The sequence below is a fragment of the Leptinotarsa decemlineata genome, unplaced genomic scaffold (genome assembly GCF_025532065.1).
Source record: "Leptinotarsa decemlineata unplaced genomic scaffold, Ldec_3_MD MMD2_P_RNA_scaffold_5, whole genome shotgun sequence".
Lineage (NCBI taxonomy): Eukaryota > Metazoa > Arthropoda > Insecta > Coleoptera > Chrysomelidae > Leptinotarsa > Leptinotarsa decemlineata.
In genome coordinates this window covers 22244637-22266041 of record NW_027412532.1, presented here as the reverse complement: position 1 = coordinate 22266041, position 21405 = coordinate 22244637, and the positions used below count along the sequence as shown (strand labels likewise).

Genomic DNA, 21405 nt, shown 5'->3' with positions numbered 1-21405 from the left:
TGTTATTCTTTTCACTATCCGGACAGCTGTGCGGCAATAGCTCTACGTTGTATCCTGTGTCTGTGCCAGTGTTTCGGAATAGGTTTTAATTTATTGGGTCGCTGTCTCAGACCCGGCGCATTCGACAAATCCGTTGAATTATTATTTATCGAAGTTGATTTTCTCCAAGTGGTCGTGTCGTGTCAGTAAAATACTACTATATTTTCTGAATAAATCACCTCAAAAGAACCTCAACTTATTGATTTTAGTACCTATTTGTATGGTATTCTAAATCATTGTATAAATTATAAAGCCAACTAGTTAGAACACGGGCTGAGTGTTTTTAAAGCGATAAAAACATTGTCTTGCTGTTGGGGACGATAAATGATAGCTATGAACTTGATTAAAATGATCAAAAGTTGCTTATTTCAGAACACATTAGATAACCATTATCATATTTATAAGATGATGTCATTATTTGCAGAATTACTGGAACTTGTTTCAGAAAAAGAGTTGGAAAATTGAAAATTCTTTTTGATTAGAAATATTTTTTTATTGTGGCTTTTTTATTGATTGTCTAACCATTATTGTCATTGATTCCTTGAAATTTTAATAAATAAATAAATGGTGACCCTCACGGTCATTTAAAATTCTGTCAAACACTCACTCGCATATAATAAAATCATTTTTGTTGGAGAAAAATTTTACGATCGTTCCTTAGTTTTCCTCAAACTGAAAAAAAAATATCTGTAGCGGTCCCATATATTTCACAGCAACAAAAGTTTCGTGGCATTTCATTTTCGAACACTTCGTACCCGGGGATATTGCCTTGATAATGCATTCCTATCCAAGCAAAAATATTCAATTATATTGACTGGAGATTTTAATATAAACTACTAGGAAGAGTTGAATACTTGGTTCTTAAGAAATATATATTATCCTTATTCAATCTGAAAATGCGTTTGTGCAATGCGTGTCACCAAATATAATCGACTATAGATGTAGCAACATGCATGATGATTCAGTTCGTGCTCGGTTATAAATGCAGGCCTGTCAGATAATGCAGCTGTTATATGCACATTCCATGTTAGCAAGCAATCTCGCATACAAATACGGTCGAATATGTATCTCAAAAAATTTCAATAAACTCTCAGAAACGTCTTTTCACTCTGACTGGAAATCGATACTGAACGCAGAGAAATCATTCAAAACTTTTTATAAACAATCTGTGAGGGTACATAATGAATATTTTCCGATGAAATGAAAAATGTCATGAGTAGTTGAGGGCATCAAAATATGAGCAAAAATGTTAGATGTCTGCATACAATTATGAAATACGAATATGTTTCCAAATGTATTTTTGAAACAATAGAAAAAAGTTATTACAACACAATATCTATTTTGTTATACGTATGTACCTCCCCTCGATACAGTTTTCAGAGTCGTTTTCATTTATGTCTAGAATATTGGTACATGGAATGTTTCTTCCCTGCTTGTGGCTGTTACTAGTTAAAAATCTTTCTCTTTGACGAAGGTTTCATATATGCAGTCGAGTCGCGTTGAATTTAATCGAGTCCCAGGCACTTTGCTGTTTCGGTAGGATCTTTCCTGTAATGACGAGAGGTAATACTTCGAAACCGCGGTCTAGAAGTGATCTACTTGAACAATTTGAGCATGGTTTTGTGCTGGATGAACAAGAAACATCTGCGAGACTAACCTCTGTCAGGTATCTTGCATAAATGTCAGTCATACATAATTCAATGTCCAGTGTGGTATTAGCCGGGGAAGTATTAGTTTTCCGGCAGGCATTTACCAGAATATTCTGTATAGGTATCTTAGGTTAGGTGAAAAAAGAGTAGGCCTATTCGACCCTACACCGCAACCCGCAAGGTTTTATTGTGGTTCACACCTACTCAAACTCGACCAAATAGACCCAGCTTCTTGACGAAGCCAATTAGTTTATATAATCAGTAATCTTTCAGGTCAGATGTGAAAGTGTGGTTCTACCAAACTCAGAAAACCTGATTCGGTCCGCAGCGGGGTAGGTACTTGCCAAGTTTTTATGTCAGTGTTGGGGGTTTGACCAAACAATCGACAACTGCGGGAGCAGAAATTTGGGAAGCTAACCTGGGATGCCATCAGAAATCGAATCCATATGTTTCTACAAATTATATGAAATCGAGAAAGGTTAATGCAGTCAAGCTGCAAGTTGTCTTGGATGTCACACCAATAGGTGGTTCCACTTATGTCTCGCTTGCGTTTACGCAGTTATTTTTATCAATTACTTTTCTTAGTTATTCACATTTTATCTTCAGTCGAGGACCGCCTGCTCGGTACTGACGATGCCCAATAGGCTGAAACAGCTGTCTACCGGTGGCTCTTAAATTGAAATCAATATGGGAGTGATCAGAATAGTATTTATTTATTTATCTATTGATTTTCATGGAATTATTTTCCAGCAGCTTGACTGAGTTAACCTTTCTCGATTTCATATAATTTCTAGAAACATGTGTATTCGATTTCCGATGGCATTCCAGGAGAGCTTTCCAATTTTCTGCTACCGCAGTTGTCGGTTCATTGGTCGAACCACCAACACTGAGTATGGAAACATTTCTAGTTGAATAAAAAACTTTCTTGTGTTTCAGACGAAAAATAATTCAAATTGCGTCTTATCACTCATAAAAATTATGAACGCAGAGGTTCACTTGTGAAACATTCCAAGGATCGAAATAATTGAGTGTCATGCAATGTTCAACTAATTTCCATTAATTGCATGTGCATGATTCATTTATTTGACCTAGAAATAATTGATGGAGCAGAACATATGAATTATTATCGTTATTTCCAAGTCTGTTATTACGAGAAGTAACAAATATCGTCGTGACTCACACAATACAATTAGAAAACAAAACAATCTGCATTGAGAACTTGATTATTTGACTTTGAAATAATTCGTTTATGGTTTAGTTTCAATACCTATAAAAAGAATTAATAATGTTCTTGCAAAGTCCTTTACGGATGGTATCACATGCTGAAGTGTCATCCCGGGTGTACATCCGTTCGTCTTCGACATTATCACGACGTTTTGACAAGATCCCATCTGCCATATTCATGTGCTCTGCTTTGGTAGCTTTCAGTTTCCAGTTCAGTTGAACTTGAAACTGAAACTTTAGTTGGTCCATAGGCATTCTTCATATCAAGAGTGAAGTACTAATAAATCATTATTTTGAAAGATACCTACCTAAAGGTAAAATCTTTTTAAATGAATCAGATTATACCTGGTACAGGGTGCTTAATTTTTAGTAGACACATTAAATGAAAGATGAATGAAGGAAAAGTTCACCTCATAGAAGTCTTCAAGGCTGTTGATTTTAGGTAAATAATTTAACGGTTCGTCCTATAGATGAATGCATATATTGCAGATATGAATATTTCAATATTATGTAGGGCCATAGCGAACAGCAGTTTTTGTAATATTATAAATAAGATGCAATGTTATTTATCGAAATTGTTAAACGTTTTGATAAATGTTTTTTAGCGTTTTGCCTTCTTGGGGATTACGAGACCTTTTTTTCTATTTTATTTCAATATCAATACGGTTGCCTTGTGATTTATTCTGGCAGTCTAATAACCGGGAGATTTTTTAATAATACAACTTCTGCCATAGAACACAAGGAATTTCAATTCTATTAGATTATTATTTATCAATGAATAAAGAAGGAGCAAAATAAATAATTCAATTATGAATGCATACAGAGACGGCATAAGAAATTTTTATTGGATTGTTTTTTGGGTTTGGGGAAAAAATATCAAAAACAAATTTTTCATTAAATATTTTTTTGTATTTCACGGCTCTTTCTCTATGTCGAATTTTGCAGCAGAAATAATCATTTTAATATATGCAGCATGATCACCGAACCAAAAAACAAAATGTCATGTTATACGAGGTCCGTTAAAAAAATGTGGTGAATATTCAAATTTCGCTGGCTATGTACATTCGATTAGCGATTTTTTTATTTTTTCATGTTGTACACTCGTCTTGAATATATGTTCACAGTTTCAGCTGTTTAGTTTGTTGGTGAGAAGTAAGTTTTGCGTGTTCGGCGATTTTCTGCTTTCGAAAAAAATGTATCAAAGAATTTGTATCGAATCTAGTGTAATAAATGGAAATAACTGCTCAAAAATACTTGGAATTTTTACAGTCAGAAAAGTGTTTACAAGTGGTACAAGCTGTTCACAGAAGGTAAAGAAGATGTAAATGACGACGCTCGCCCTGGGCGCCCCTGTTCATCAATAAATGAAAATTTTGAGAAAGTAAAAAAAAAACTTGTTATGGAGAATCTTCGAATCACTATAAAAGAAATCGTTGAGGATGTCGGCATATCGGTTTCCTCATGCCATGCAGTTTTTTCGGAAATTATGGCATGAAGCGTTTAACAGCGAAGTTCTGACCAAAATTGATGAATTTCGTCAAAAAAAAACGTAGTATATTGAATGACATCACCGGCGATCCAGATATGCTTAAAAGGGTCATAACAGGTGATGAATAATGGGTATGTGGGTATGACATTGAAACCAAAGTTCAATCGCCCCAATGAAAGAGCCCAGGATAGCCAAGGCCAAGGTTTCCAGTGTATGAGCTTTATGTAGAGAGAAAATAGTTCAACAATCTAAATATTGTCCCATTTCCTGTCTCATCGAGCTAAAATTTCCATTTTTAAAACGAATTATGAGACAAATGTACTGTCGTCCGCAAAGCAATAAATTGAATTCTTGGTCTTCTAGGTAGGTACTATAGATCGTTGACTTGCAATAGAAAAGAGAAATTTTTAACAACCATATTGATACCTGGAGAACACCAGCGTTAATGAAAAAGGTATTCGAAGGAAAACCATCGCTGGTAAAGAACGATATTTAAGAGGGTTAAAAACCATGAATTAAAACCGTATTAATTGAATTCGTCCACCCACCCGTATCAGCACAAAGTAGCAGCTTTCAACAGTATGATCCACAGACTGATTAATGTGCCCTTGTTAGAGGCGAATTTCAATAATGAACTGAACATAATAAAACAAATAGCCGTCTATACATTCTTTATTATCAAAAAAGTTATACAGACAAGGTTTAAAGGAAGTTTACCCAGTTCGAAGAAAAGAGGATAAAAGTTATAGAACCTCAACCTACTTTGGCCAACCCACAACAAATATTTCAGATTTTCTGCACAACAAAGGTGTAAATATTGCTTTCAAAACCAATGACTAATTAGGCATGCATATTAAAAATAACAAAGATAAAAGTTCAGAGAAATCGAAAGTGTATAAATTATCATGTGGGTCATGTCCGATGTTTTATATTCATTCATAGCGCGCATATAGGAACTCAAAAATAGTTTCCAGAATTTGAAAAATAAATTCCACATATGCCCCTCATTTAATCACAGAGGGACATGAGTTCAACCATGAATACAAGCCCCTCCATTTCTAGAAGATTGAAACTTAACCTGTTGGAGAGTATAGAAATAATCTAATTCAAACTTCATCGTATGTAATAATTTTTAAAAATTGATAAAACCGGCCAAGCATTAAAATATAGTTCTCATATTGATTCATTTCTATTTTACTGGCACTTATTTAATGGCATAAATGCTTGCGAATCCGCGGGTAAAAGCTGATGTTTTTATATTATCATCTTTTTTTAACAGAATCATACGAATGTTTACGTTCTGATGGTTTCGGTATTTCTATTTTTTTCTTTTTTTTTTCAACTAATAGATTTCAACTAATAGACAATGAAAGTCAGAACCTCTAAAACTTGTATGTTATGTACTTGACAATAAAGCCATGTCACTCAGCTTTCTGAAACACATTTTTCAGGACATTCCGCTGGATGTGGCATCAACGACGAAGTCATCCAGTGGATGGACAAGATACAGAATTCGGGAAAGGATGACCCTCCGCCACCGGTACTCAACGAAGACTCTCCTGCAAAATATAGACAGAAACCAGTCAAACATAAAAAAGTGATTAGTACCGAAAGTAAAAAATATAAGGAAGAACCGAAACCGCCTCCAAACTTTGAAGATGCTTTTAGTAAGTACTCGAAAGAAGCAAACGAAGAAAAGAATAGCAGGCACCGCAGAGCCACCAGGAGGGATGAAAACAGAAATACCTGTTCTTTGTACATACAAACCGATCCTCTCATTTGGAGGCATATAAGAGAAGGATTTCCAGAAGTAAGTAATTTTTCAGGTACCTATATCTTATGTCCGTAGCATCGTTTTTTTTTTCGTCTAAAGTATGAAGAAACTTTGCTTTTTCGCTGAATTTTTGTAGTTTTTTCAAAAATCTGTAAAACACTTTCTACTTTCGATTTAGAGACCTGAGGACTCCAAAACAACCATTTATGTTTTTTGTTATACTCCACCGTCCTCCTCCGAATCAAATTTTTCAGCTCGTCTGTTTATAGAAGCTTTCACAGAGTTTTGTCTGTCGTCGAGATACAGTTCATTGGGTCAATACGAACTTGTTTTCTCCCTAGAGTAAGCAAGGGTTAGTTTGTTATTGACCAAAAGAAGGGTATTACTCGACAGACAAAGTTGTGTAAAAACCTCTTTATTATTGATATCACTATTTTCAGTAAATCCAAGAAAAGAAGCTTTTCTGCCCTCAATAATAGGATGTCTTGGCTGTAACCCATTTTCAAATTATCTATTTTGCGTTTTTATGTGAAATATTAGTTGTTATTCCTTGAATAAAATGGAAATGTTATAATTAAGAATAAGGTATAGCATTTTGAAGCCATCGCAAAAGGTCTATAAAACGGCCATTTCAACTGAAAACTCTATCACCAACGCCAAAATAATCTAATATCTAGGGTTTGATGAGAATTTCTTCAATAGCTAATGTGAAAACATTGTTTTTGTGTATTACTGCAATACGATTTTAAGAATTTATTTTGTAGACCGATGATTCCGATAAGTTAAATATTAGTTCGTTCCAAAAGTTTTGTCTGTTTTAATGTCATGTGTTTCTCTACGAACTCATATGATACCATACGCTGCCTAAACAGACCGAAAAATTAAATTGACATTTGGCAATGATAGTGTGATAGTTGGTTTGCAAAATTTCGATCCGGAGATTTTAGCCTCGAAGTGGTCGAGCTACTCGAGATACAGGACGAGGATTTAAGGATCCTGTCCCATTACAGACGATGCTTGGGATGGTGGAAAACCTGGGCGTCAGCTCCCATGCGGTTTTTGGTGGCTTGTAAAGGTCAAAAAAATTGTCACGTTTCGAGGCCTGTTCTTCTTTGCTTTTGCGCAGCTACAACGACCCTTTTTTTAATCAGATCGTCATGTTATGAAAAGTGGATCCTCTACAACAGAAGACGTACGGGCAGTGGTTGGACACTGATGAGCCACCGAGGCACTTCCAAAGGTGAACGCGGCCAAAAAAGACCAAAGTTAGGTTAGGTTAGGTTAGCAGCTGGTGTGATTTACTATAATTTTCTCCAACCGGGCCAAATCATCACAGCAGAGTCCTATTGTGAGGAAATCGACGAAATGTACCAAAAATTGCTTCAGCAGCAGCCGGTACTGGTCAACAGGGGAGGTCCGATCCTGCTCTGCAACAAAGCCCATCCACACGTTTCACAAAACTGTCCGAAAATTAAACGAATTGAGCGTCTAAGTTCTGCCCCACCCACCATACTCCCCAGACCTCTGGCCGAACGACTACCATCTTTTGAAGCACTTCTATAACTTTCTCATCGAAAGAACCTTCGTCAATCAGGATCAGGCAAAAACGGCCTTCGTCGGCTTCATCGAATCCCGAGAGCACGAGTTTTATGCTGACTGAATTAATCGACTCGTGTTACGTTGGCAAAAGTGCACTGATTCAAATGGCGCTTACTTCGATTGCTTTGAATAAGTATTCACTGAGATATTACAGTTTAAAGTAGACTAAAAAAACCGACAAAACGTTTGAAATGTCCTAATATTAATGAGTCAACACAATATGCCGAAAATTATTTTTGAACAATGTAGACGTTTGTTGTTATATTTGAAAATAGGTAAAAATAACATTATTTTTTAGCAAACTGACCCTTCCAGAACTTCCTTTCATCTCAAAAGTTGAAGGGGATTTTGTTTTGAATTATATTTTTCATGTGCGAAATACCAATAGATTAAATAAATAAAAACCTGTTATTTTTATGAAATAAAATGTTCTTTATCATTTCAGTATTTAGTATTTTTGTTCCTCGGTTATTTTTTCAGTATATTTTACTAAACTGTATTAAAAAAATATCCATCATCATTAGAAATTTATCATAACTTTATATATCAACTTTACCGAATCATTTTTTAATTATGTACGCGTATCGCCTTACGAGTACACTACATAGAAACGACCCCATTTGAAATCGTCAATCCAATCTGAAGTAATTTAGTTGTAATTCGATATTGAAGAAATTGAGTTTGACCGACTCTTACTTAATTAATTCAAGCACTTTCTGCCTGGGCATTTAACGTATTTGATTTCAGCACCTCGATCCAAAAAAGCAGACAGAAGTTAACGAGAAGACTCGTGAAGAGATTCTGTCTCTCATTGCTCATCACGTCACTGCCGTTAATTTTATTTACCGTGATACGAAGTTCGATGGAAGGATCCATCATCGCAATATTAAATTTGAAGTGCAGAGAATAAAGGTAAGACCATTAGAAACATTTGTTTGCAGTAAAATATTTACTAGATGTAATTTGAAATGAACTTACAAGTATATTTAGAGCAAGTGCTTCTTGCTTCTATTCGTTTAATGGAACTGCAATAGTCTAGGTCCAGACAATGGTCACACTGACCGAGTTGAAGACTGGTTTGGGAGAAATTATAATTATATAAGTAGACAACATATTTTAACTTTCAATACAAATATTACAGTAACTGAATACAGCTCTGATTTAATCGTTAAATTCATTTCGTGTCGTGGGCTTTCGATAAAAAACGTACAATCAGAAACAACCCAAGGTCTTCCAATAATACAGGAATTTTAAAGATAATAGAATCGGAAACCACTTATATCTTGACAGGGGTAATAATAGAATTGAAAGTTTAGAAACTTACAATTACTAAATGAGGGATTTTGATACTAATCTATTTAAATTTCAATTGAAAATATTTTTTGGTGGTAGCCGAAATAGAAAATACAATTTGACTGTACTATAACTAAGATACGTATAGACGTGCGCCAGGTCGATCTTCAACCATACACTGCTACAAAGCATATGCCATGTTTTGAACACGATCAACAGAGGTGTATTGAAACGTGGATTCGTAAACAATAAAGCGTTACTTGGATACGTTATGGATTTTCATCAATTCCATCACATAAATAAGCAATAGTCATAATACTTGAGTGCAATAGAAATAAATATCCAATAAAAACCGCACATGTAATATCTTATGACTTGCTTATATACTCCACATCTGCTAATGAATGCTCGCCCCAGTGATAACAGATTTGAAATCTATAAAAGAAAGGATAAAATTGATATGAATGAAATAGGAAAATTATTTAAAAAGTAATAAAAATAACCACACTGAAGTAGTAGAATGAGTTAGTTAAACAGAAAATAATATCGAAAACGAGAAAAAACTACCAATGAGTATGAAAAAAAAAAAATGAGAATGCTAATTTGTGAAGAAAATGAATTGATTTGACCTGAAATGAAAATGAATTGATAAATCAGTTGAACAGTGAGTGAAATATCTCAATATGTAAAGAAATAAAAATAAAACTTGAAACTAAATTAATCAGCTTAAATTATAAATAAATGTTCAAAATGAAAAATAAGAGTAAAAATATATTTCATTTCCTTTTTTTTATTTTCCAGATTGACGATGATTCTTCATGCAGTTGCTACCATCGTGGCTGCGGTGAAATGAACCAATTTTGTTTAGAGAATATTGACGTTAGCAATTTCCTCAACATACATTCTCTTGGCAACCACGAGGACTTTTGTCTCGCCTATGTGTTCACTTACCGAGACTTTACTGGTGGAACTTTGGGGTTGGCATGGGTTGCCAGTGCCTCCGGTGCGTCAGGTGGAATTTGTGAAAAGTATAAAACATACACCGAAACGATAGGCGGTATGTATCAGTCAACGAAACGATCGCTGAATACTGGAATCATAACTTTCGTCAACTATAACAGCAGAGTACCTCCCAAGGTATCCCAGTTGACTTTGGCTCACGAAATTGGACATAATTTTGGTTCACCGGTAAGTGATAGACTATTTATTAATTTAATTTATTCATAAAAAATTATAAAGACAGAATGAAATAAAATATCATATATGATACATGCCCTTTAGGTGTTATTACAGTATTCTTTTCTATTTCTGTAAAACAACCCCATTCTGTAATAAGTTAACTACGGGACTCTTCTGAAAATTTTATTTCACTATGCTAGACAGGTTGGCCCTTGATATATCAAACTACAGACCTAAAAGTACAAACATTCCCAAAACGGCTAACAAGTTATGTAAGAATTTGGGTATGAAAATTATTGCCATTGGAGCAGAAGCAGATAACTATTGTAGTGAGTTCAACATGAATGAAATATTACTCTCAGTATGATTCACATGCTAATATTTTGCAGTTTTTATTTTGCTGATGCATTGTTCAAAATAAAGCTTTATAAGGCTGTTATAAACATTTATCTTCGAGTACACAGCAAATTCTTATGAAATACTGGAGGAAAAGTACAGTTTCTATGATATATTTTTGTAAATGAAATCTAATTAGCAATCATTGAATGTCAAACTACCTAAATATAAGCCAAATGAAAACTATATGAAAATGAGTTTATTTCAAAAGAGATGCCATCTTTTCAGTAATATTGCTACTCCTGCAACGACCATGTTTTTCATGTTGTACCTGGCCAGTGTTAACACTTTTTCTGGATATTTCTAAGGTGTTAGGAAAAAAGGTTTTCAATTTTATATTTCTCCGTCCTCATGTGGAAAACATCAGAAAAAAGGAAGAAAGCAATTGAGTCCCCACATTATTTTGTATGAAGAAGTAGAAAGCCAAAAAGGTTCTTTTTTCAAAAACTAATCTCTCTTGAAATATCTTCTATTTCAATTTTTAGATGTATTATTACAATATGGAAAAAAATACACTCTTGCAGACATTTTAAACCATAAAATTAAAACAAGTTATATTTCTGAAATATTTACTGTGGTTTCGAAATTTGAGTTTATTTACCTCAATTATATTTCATCAGTATTTCTATTTATATTTTCAGCACGATTATCCACCGGAATGCAGGCCAGGTGGGCCCAGTGGCAATTACATAATGTTCGCATCTGCTACTAGCGGAGATCGTCCAAATAACAGCAAATTTTCCAGTTGTAGTATCGGTAATATTAGCAATGTCTTGGATGCCATCGAAGACAGCAAGAAAAGAAACTGTTTCACAGCATCTCTTGGTGCGTTCTGTGGCAATAAAATTGTTGAGGACGGAGAGGAATGCGATTGTGGTTATGACGATAAAGAATGCATAGATCAATGTTGTTATCCTAGAGTAATCAGTGACATTGACAGGAAATTGAATAAGTCTGCTACTGGTTGTAGAAGAAGGAACGGAACAGATTGCAGGTAAGTCAGAAAATATCAAATGATATTTATTATGCTGAAATATGACTAGAATAAAAGTCTTTCCTTGTGGCAACAAGGGTACACATGCCTCATATGCCTTTTATATGGCCAAAGTCCTAACAGTCAACATCAGTGATAGTTTTTGTTTGGCTGATAACTTGCACTCGGTTCCAGTATTGTTTATACTGTAATTATAAATATTAACCTCAAATTAGAAATGACTGCGTCAAATATTCCTTATAGTAGAATATTCAACTTGGCAGATATAGCAGTTGGAATGTATTAGGATGTTTCAAAAGTTTTGTTCATTTTTATGAATCTACTTTAAACTGTAATGTAATGTCAGTGAATACTTATTGAATTCATTTGAATCAGTGCACTTTTGCCAATGTTACACAAGTTGCTTAATTCCATCAGCATAAAAATTGTGGCCTCGGGATATGATGAAGTCGACGGAGGTCGTTTTTGTCTGGTCCTGATTGGCCAAAGTTCTACTGGTGATGGTAGTCTGGGGAGTAAAGTTCGTGAGGCAAATCTTCGACGCTCAATTTTGAGTGATTTGTGAATCGTGCGGACGGGCGTTGTTGAGGAGCAGGATCGGACCTCTTCTGTTGACCAGTGCCGGTTGCTGCTGCCGGAATTTTCGGTACATCTCTTCGATTTCCTCGCAATAGGACTCTGCTGTGATGCTTTGGCCCGATTGCAGAAAGTGTAGTGGATTACACCAGCCGCTGACCACCATACAGTAACCATAGTCTTTTTTGGTGAATTTCCGCCTTTGGGAAGTACCTGGGTGACTCATTGGTGTCCATCCACTGTCTTGAATGTCGCCTGTTAATAATAATCATCTTTATTTCAGAATATGTCAACAATACAATAAACATATAATGACAACATATAATGAAATGACGTCACTGAGGGTTACAAAACACAATAATCTTGCGTAAATAGAAATATAAGATGCATAAATAAAGATAATTTTAAAAATTATGATTAAAATACTCCGCAATATTATAAGGTTCCAGATGTATGAGTACTTTTTTTTATTTCTCTTTTGTCGAAAATCTGTCTGTTGTGATGATCTGTCATACTCGATGATACAATCCCAAAGAGGATCATTTTGGTTGCGCAAAACCAAAGAAGAATAAACCACGAAACGTGACAGTTTCTGTCAATTGTTCAAAATGTGGAGCACTCACTTTCCGAGCTTTTTGACCTTTCGACTGTAGATCAACCACTTTGTTGCTCATCTAAGAGGTCAAAATCTCTGGAACGAAATTTCTCAAACCAACGTTAAACAGTGTGTCATTAACTCTATCATTGCCAAACACCTGGTTTGGCAATGATAGAGTTAGGGCAATTTCGAAACAACCTAATAAATGTTTACAAATCTTATGAAATTGACCCAAAATCCTAACAGGAGTTTGTTTTTAGTGAATTTTGTGAGTGACAGCAATTGTGCATTAAAATATTACGTTGTTTGTAGAAGTAGCCAATTTGTTTCATTTTCATTACTTTGTCGACTTATTTTAGATGCACAAATTAATGACGCATGTGTAAAGATCCTTGGCCATAATGTATTAAATGTATTAAAGTAAATAGTTCTAAACATCACACCATGAGTTGGGTTAATTTTTAATTATAATTTTTTAAATAGATATATCTATGTGATAGATATATCTATCACAATTTTCAATTCTCTATAAGCTCGGTACTGTTATGTTTGTAGAATTCAACTCTGTATCTCCTTTCATAAATATGAAAAAATATGAAATAGAAGGAGAATATTAAACAGCTCTCTGTATGGAAAAGTTGAATGGAAGTCTATTTCAGATTCCTTCTCTTATTGAGTATAATCTATTACAGTTGGTGTTGAAACTGATATTTTTCTTGTATCAACTGTCTGCTTTAATTGAATGAATTCATTGTTTTTAGTCTTAATTTCTAATCCTACGAAATAGGAAACAGGTTACTCGTCATTTTGAAAAAATTCTGCTAGCTTTTTGAGAAATTATTCTTCGGTGAGTCATAAGTTGCTGCCTGGAACCCATCATCAGCAGATGAGACCAAGGTTATCATATTATTTCCCTGTTTCTTTATGAATATACATGGATCTGCATAACTTTGCTGGTAATCAACTTTCTTCACAACATCACATCTTGGCTCTTGAGTCCATATAAACTTTTATTAAGGTGTCATAGTAGATTTGTAAAGGTGTCATAGTAGATTTGTAAAGGTGTCATAGTAGATTTGTAAAGGTGTCATAGTAGATTTGTACCATCTTCATATCCTTTAATTTGCTTGATATAGACATTTCATCAAGCTCGCCATATCGCACAGTTATAATGTCGAATTTTGTAAGAGTAATTAATTCTTCTGTTAGCAGGTTTACTCTGAAGATCTCTTATGGTGCTATCTTTTGTTACTGGGCTTAAGAAGAGGATAGACTCTACTAACATGTTCAAAGAGAGGAAATATCTGAAGTGAACTCAAAAATGTTATGGAGTTATTGGCATTCTTAATTAACTTTTTCACTGTCAGAATCTTATCAACTGCATAAATTAACAAATTATGATAATTATTCCCCAACAATAACACATTGTTCAATACATCCTTGAAAACATCTAATAGTATGATCTGTAAAAAATATATTTTTCCGTTAACCAGCTGTCCCACCTCTACAAACGACGACTCTCAAAAGTTGATAATTCAGTGTTAACGATTTTTTGTTTTTGGTAATTTGAGCATTTTCAAAAATTATGTTTGCTTCAGTTATATCGTCGACCCTGATAAATTGTCACGTCAGCATATTTTTGATATGCACGAATATATTTTATATATGGTAATAATTTGTAATAATTAACGTTTTCCATTTTCAGTCCGAGTCAAGGTCCATGCTGCAACAATGAATGTAGATTCATCCCATTTTATCAGCAAGAAGAGTGCAAGATGGAATCTGACTGTTCGAGGTCATCTAAATGTAACGGAATCAGTGCGGAATGCCCTGCACCTACTCCTCGACCCGACAAAACTAGATGCAATAACGGCACTCAGTTATGTATCAAGGGAGATTGTACAGGTTCCATCTGCTTGGAATGGGATCTTCAAGCTTGTTCATTGACCACTCAGGATCATCCGAATATTGATAAGAGGAAACTTTGTGAATTGGCTTGTCAAAATGGTACTGACATTTGTAGAAGTACAAGTGAGTTTGCTGGGAAAGTTGGTTTACCACCAGGCGGTATCAGCTTGAGGCCTGGATCACCATGTGACAATTTTCAGGTAAGTTGGTAGTGTATGGTCTTTTTTTATGGAAGTCATTTCATAAAATTAGTTTTTCGAATAGCCGGAACCTATTCTCACATTCTCCTATTCTCTCTTTGGTTGTATGTCTGAGTTAAGATCATATGATGATGAGTTGTTCCAATTTCTATTTGTCAGTGCAAAGGTAGTGACAAATGGTAATATATTTGTTGAGGCATAGCTAAAAATGTATGATAGCTTTAGCCCAAATATATAAAAACAATGTACAAGCAATTCAAACAAACAATGAAAAATCATAATTACAGTATGATTGTAAAAATTATTACATATCAAATATTCTAAATTTATAAAATAATCAACTGATTTTTTTGTAGCTTGAATACCGCGACAGTCTCGCCATTACCTCCTCCTCGAAGATTTACGCCATGAGTGCACAAGAATTCAAGTTCTTTGTCAATATTTTCAAATCATAACATGTCCGGATGCTAAACTTCTTGGAAATCAATACGATTTTGTTTTCGAATTTCAATGTGTTATCAATAAACATTCTAAGGAATTCAGTGTTTGCAGCAAATGCCACTCTTTGTTGACTTATATACAGAAAGTTGTATAACTTACTGCCTAACCAATTAAAAACACTATTAATGAAAAAGTTCAAGGGGGCCTTGAAAAAATTATTGTCACAGAAATGTTTTTATAATTTGAGCAAGTTTTTATCAAGTATGTGTAAACTCATAATTTCATAATCCTAAATATATTTTTATGTGTATTTTTCGTTTCAATTTGAAATTATCTTTAATATAATTTACACTGTTTCAATAATTATTCTTATTATTCTTTTGAGTAGTATGGCATCAGAGGCATATACAATAAATGAGTAAAACTCTGTGTGAAAGTTCCGGGTGCAGTATCTGAGAAAAAAATTGAGCAGCGGAGTTCCACAAGGCTCTGTCTTGGTGCCCATATTATTTTTGTTATATGTAAGAGATAAGAATACTCTCAGCCAATTGATCTCTACAGGTCTAGCTGAAATAAAAAAGTGGTGCGATGCCAATCAAATGGTCTTCAACTCTAAGAGAACTAAAGTGTTATTGTTTGAATACAAATACAAAAACTACAAAATCGAGGAATGGGAATAATTTTAAAATATAATAGGTATACACCAATTTCTACCATGCCGTCTGCTCTACAATGGCTCTCATTATCCAAAAGATTATTCTATTGTTCCATGGTTTTCATTTATAAAATATTATATAAAATGACCCCACCATACTTACTATCATTAATAAATTTCAATAAGGACATTCAACACCATTCTACTAGGCACAACAGTCACATTCATATAAATAGAACAAATACAAGAAATAGTATGAGCAGTTTATTTTTAAAGGTTTTGTCCAATTTAATGATTTACCTGATTCAACTAAATCTACTCTATCATTAAAGATTTTCAAGAGAGAACTGTTGAAATATATTCATGAGGGAAATTGAAAAATTCCTTTTTGTTCAGTTCAAATTATGTATGTATATAAAGTTGTATTATATAAATTTTGTTGATTATATTATATTTTAAGTTAGCTAACCTATATATTAGGGAATCCTAATTCAATAAATAAATTCAATTCAATTTAAATGGAACATTGACAAAATACAACTAGATTCTTAGGCATTGTATTGGATCATAATTTATAGTTTGATAAGCATATTATGGCAATGGCAAAAAAATTGTCATCTGGGTGTTATGCTATCAAAGTTATTCGAAATGACATCGGTCATCTTATTGCTAGAAAAGCCTACTTTGCTCTCCTGGAATCTCACATCAGATATGGGATAGCATTTTGGGGAACTTGCTCACAAGCGTTGTTTTCAATGATCTTTAATCTACAAGAGAGATACATATGCCACGTTACCCATCAAACTTCATGTAAACTCTTATTCATATCTCAGAGGATACTCATGCTAACATCAATCTTCATGTTGAAATCAACTAGTTCAGTTCATAAGCATAAACTACATTTATTAAAATCTGACACTGCACATAATACTAGGGCAAATAGCCAATATATACCTTTATTAATCCATAGAACCACCCAATGCTAAAATTCAATAGTTTACAGTGGTATGAAAATGTTGAACCATCTAACGAAGCGAATTAAAAATATTCATAGTACTCCGAAATTCAGAAGGGCTGTAAAAACATTTTCAATCACAAGACCGTTTTATGATTTGAGGGAGTCTTTGAACAAAATTTTGAATAGTTGTGACAGCAGTACAAAATATGAATTTCACTAGTTCGGACTTCCATTGTCTATTATATAAAATGATTTGAAATCCCTGAAACAAGTAAAAAAGTAAAAAAGAATAATTAAAAAAAGAATAGTTGAAAAATAACAATTATATTAAGCAACAATAAACCTGAAATGAAATGCTAGTAAAATAACCTACAAGTAAAAATATAATAATGAATAAATAAAAATTAAAGGAATGCAAAAAAGAAAATAATAAAAATAAAAAAGTGTAGAGATTCCAAGTCACGTTAGTTCACGACGTTTCGATTGTTGGTATCTACAATCGTCTTCGGGTGATGACTGTCATCACCCGAAGACGATTGTAGATACCAACAATCGAAACGTCGTGAACTAACGTGACTTGGAATCTCTACACTTTTTTATTTTTATTATTTTCTTTTTTGCATTCCTTTAATTTTTATTTATTCATTATTATATTTTTACTTGTAGGTTATTTTACTAGCATTTCATTTCAGGTTTATTGTTGCTTAATATAATTGTTATTTTTCAACTATTCTTTTTTTAATTATTCTTTTTTACTTTTTTACTTGTTTCAGGGATTTCAAATCATTTTATATAATAGACAATGGAAGTCCGAACTAGTGAAATTCATCACGAAACATTGTCAATCACCTTCAAACAGTACAAAATATGTCGTATTCATGTCTCTCACTAACTAGTATAAAGTGTAGGTGTGTATGTATGAGTATATATGTATGTACTTATTAACTGCCTGTTTTAAAAATCAAAACATTTCATTAAATTAGTTTATGGTGGATATATGTATATATTATGTTAATATTTTTATAATCTGACAACTTTGTCCTGTTTTGTGTTTATAACCAACATCTGACAATCCTTATTGGTTCGCATAATTTTAATTTTATTTAATTATCATGACCTCCTTCTCATTTTAAGCGGTTACAATTTATGTACTATTACATTTAGAACCTTTGTCAATAATATTTCTATTCTTTAGATAATGAAGCATGCTTTGACTTTGAATTTTATCTATTAGTGAAGATCCTAAATATTTTAATTCATGTCATGAAAAAGATAATATATCTATTTATTCATCTAATGACATGAAGTAGTACTAATATTATGTTTACCTGGAGAACCTATTGTATACGTCTAAATTATCTAGAGGAAATTCCACAATAAGGTACCTACCTCAGATATGTTCACTACTTTGGTCGAAAAAAAAACTGATCGTAATTGCTTGGAGATATTTTCTTTATCAAAATAACCATTTAGGGTCAAATTACTCAGAGAATATGCTGAGGAAGCTAAGAGGGCAAAATAAGCACTGTCTGTTTAAAAAAATCTGTTTTTTCGTTAATCAGCTGTCGCCCCTATACGAACGACAACTCTCAGAAGTTGAGAAACTTGTGCAACACGGTTGCCGAAAAACCAGATAAATCAACCAGATAAATTCTCTCGAGGCAAATATCTGGTCGAGGCGGGAATCGAACCCACGGCCTTCCGATCGTGAGTCGGGCGCACTACCACTACTCCCAAACATCAGAACTGCAACACTCTTCTCGACGGGTGTTTCACTAATCAAGTGATAGCTACTTCATCCCCAGGTGTATTGTTCAAAAGTTTTAGATTTATTTTTGAGTTCAAATTTTTTCAAATCGAAATACTTGTCCTTTGTATTGTTGATGGTAGCAGTTTTTGATTACATTTTCTTTGAATTCGGGTATATTTTGAGTTTTTTTTTTAATACTTGCATCTCATTTCTATTTCGTTTGATATTTTTTGAATTCCTCTTTAGGTTATTCAAGTATTTTGTTCGAACATTTCAGAGGAAAATATTTGTACTATAAGAATAAATGTAATGTTTTATGATGAATATTTCATATATTTCAACTAGTGTTCTATTTTATTGAATGACCTAGCAATTCAATTCATTATTCATTTGTTTTAAAATAATATTCATATTTCTGATCAATTCCAGGAATAGTTCCATCATGAGAATGTTCTTTCAATATTTTGAAAGTAACATATATTTCTAGAGGTGTCCTAATGTGCATTATGGTTTAAGTAGAGTGGGAACATTGGCAGTTGGAGTCAATTCAGTCAGAAAAATTAATTTGGTCTAACAACTTTTATGAATGATTCAACATTAAAATACATATACATTAGCAATTCTATACATAAGCATTTATTTGTTCCTACTGTTTGTCTAGTAATCAAAACCATAAAATTCCCCATAACCAGTTCTAATTGATAATGTACAACCTATCAATATTTATTGAATTTTCAAGTTTTACAATTGGGAGTCAAATTGAGTCTAGGATACCTAACCAGATTATCCAGGCTAGGTAGCTGTGGTCCAATGACAAACGTATTGCCTATAACTGTGATGGGCATATTCAGTGGTAGCTGGCAGCAACATGTTGCGACCTTCTAGTTAGTAGACTCAAGAATGAGACCCTATGCTGTGTGTCACTGATATTTATTGTGGGGAGTGGTCAAGAGGTTTTCTCTGATTGGTTCGGCTGTGTCGGATTTAATGGGGCATCGCAGGAGAACCATGTTTTGTTGATCCTTGTGATTTATTTTTTCATTTAAAGTTATTTTAATGTTTCTGAATCATGCCTTCTTGGTTTAAACGCGTATAATAGTAATGTGTGGTGTCTGTTCTGTCGAAAGTTATGAAATACAATTCGATAGAACATACATGCTTCAAACCACACGTTACCAATAAGGAATAGAGATTGATAAACATTGAAATAACTTCAATTGAAAAAATCACAACAATCAACAAAATATGGAATTCAGTTCTCCGCCGATGCCCGATTAAACCCGACACTGACCAAGCCAATTAGAGGAGTCCTCTCAACCACTCCCCCTATATGAATGTCATTGAAATACAGCATAGGGTATCATTAAGTAGTCTATCAACTTGCAGGTCGCGAAAACTTGCTGCTATTTACTGCAGAGGATGCCCTCCACAGCTACCTAGCCCAGATAACCATAGTTCATATTAGTATTTATGTAAATCAGTATTCAACTTCCATTGAGTATGAAGACTCTTTCAATCCTAACCAAATTTATTTATATTCAAGGGATATTGTGATGTCTTCTTGAAGTGTCGGGCGGTGGATGCCGATGGACCACTCGTTAGACTGATGAATCTTTTACTCAACAAGGAGACACTGATGAGTGTAGCCCAATGGATTACTGAGTACTGGTGGGCTGTTCTATTAATGGGAATAGTTTTCATGATTTTCATGGGACTCTTCATCAAGTGTTGTGCTGTACACACTCCTTCTTCTAATCCAAAGAAGAAAAAGGCCCAAAGGATAAGTGATACTTTGAGGAGGCCTATGAATACTCTTCGTCGAATGGTAAGCTGAAATTAATTTTGCAGAATCATTTATATTAAATATTGAACGAAAGTTATTTTTTGTGAGGGAAAACAGATTTTGTCTAAACTTTTTTTTGTAGTACATTGTATGTTTCAAAAGTCAATCAACAACATTGCTATTTCGAAACTTCTTTGATATCTTTTGTGGAAGTTGAAAAATAAAGAGAATCGGCGAAGAAAAAACTGTTAATATAGTTAGACGTAGGTAGATTTTACCTTCCGAAACTTTGGGATAAGTATTTTTAGGATTTCTTAGCTCTTTTTTTGATAGGCAAAATTATTGAATACGAAAAATTATTGGTGAATAGATTTTTTTATTGAAAAAGACGTTGAATTTACGCAGTAACTTATCAGTGTGAACTGAGAAGTTTGCCCTTTTACACCTGTATAAAATTCTCTGTTATCATTTTTATATTTTGCAGATTGTGGAAGGTGAAAAATAATAAAAAAGGTCTATAAAAAATATGAAGATATTATTAATAGATCATATTATAGATCATATTATTGTTACGTTTCAATTTAGCACTAGATCAAACTGCTCTTATGTGACCTTTCAAAACACTACCTTACCTTTTAAGATTTTTATTCAAAGGATATTAACAATGTAATTGAGTTACAAGTTGATTTTATTCATTTAACATCATAGTAATGGGAATCTTCCGTTCCATAGAAAACCATACCTGAAATGTATAAGAATAAATGTATGCTCCCTGACTAACTGCTTTGACCAGTACTTACGCATTCTCCTATTGCCAATCGACGTTGGAGATCCGAAATTCCTCGCTAGGTTGAAATAGTTGTTATTGTTTGTTTTTCAGTTTTCTTCACCTATCATTTT

General features: G+C 33.6%; 1 protein-coding gene across 1 annotated transcript in view; it reads left to right on the top strand.

Annotated features, from left to right (window-relative positions):
• The window catches only part of kuz (zinc-dependent metalloprotease kuz), a 372259-nt gene that overhangs the window by 340575 nt on the left and 10279 nt on the right, over positions 1-21405 (top strand). Inside the window, 6 exon segments of the mRNA XM_074169690.1 lie at positions 5853-6211; positions 8522-8686; positions 9869-10255; positions 11284-11636; positions 14516-14918; positions 20266-20547. Of these exon segments, the coding sequence (XP_074025791.1) occupies positions 5853-6211; positions 8522-8686; positions 9869-10255; positions 11284-11636; positions 14516-14918; positions 20266-20547 (1949 nt within the window).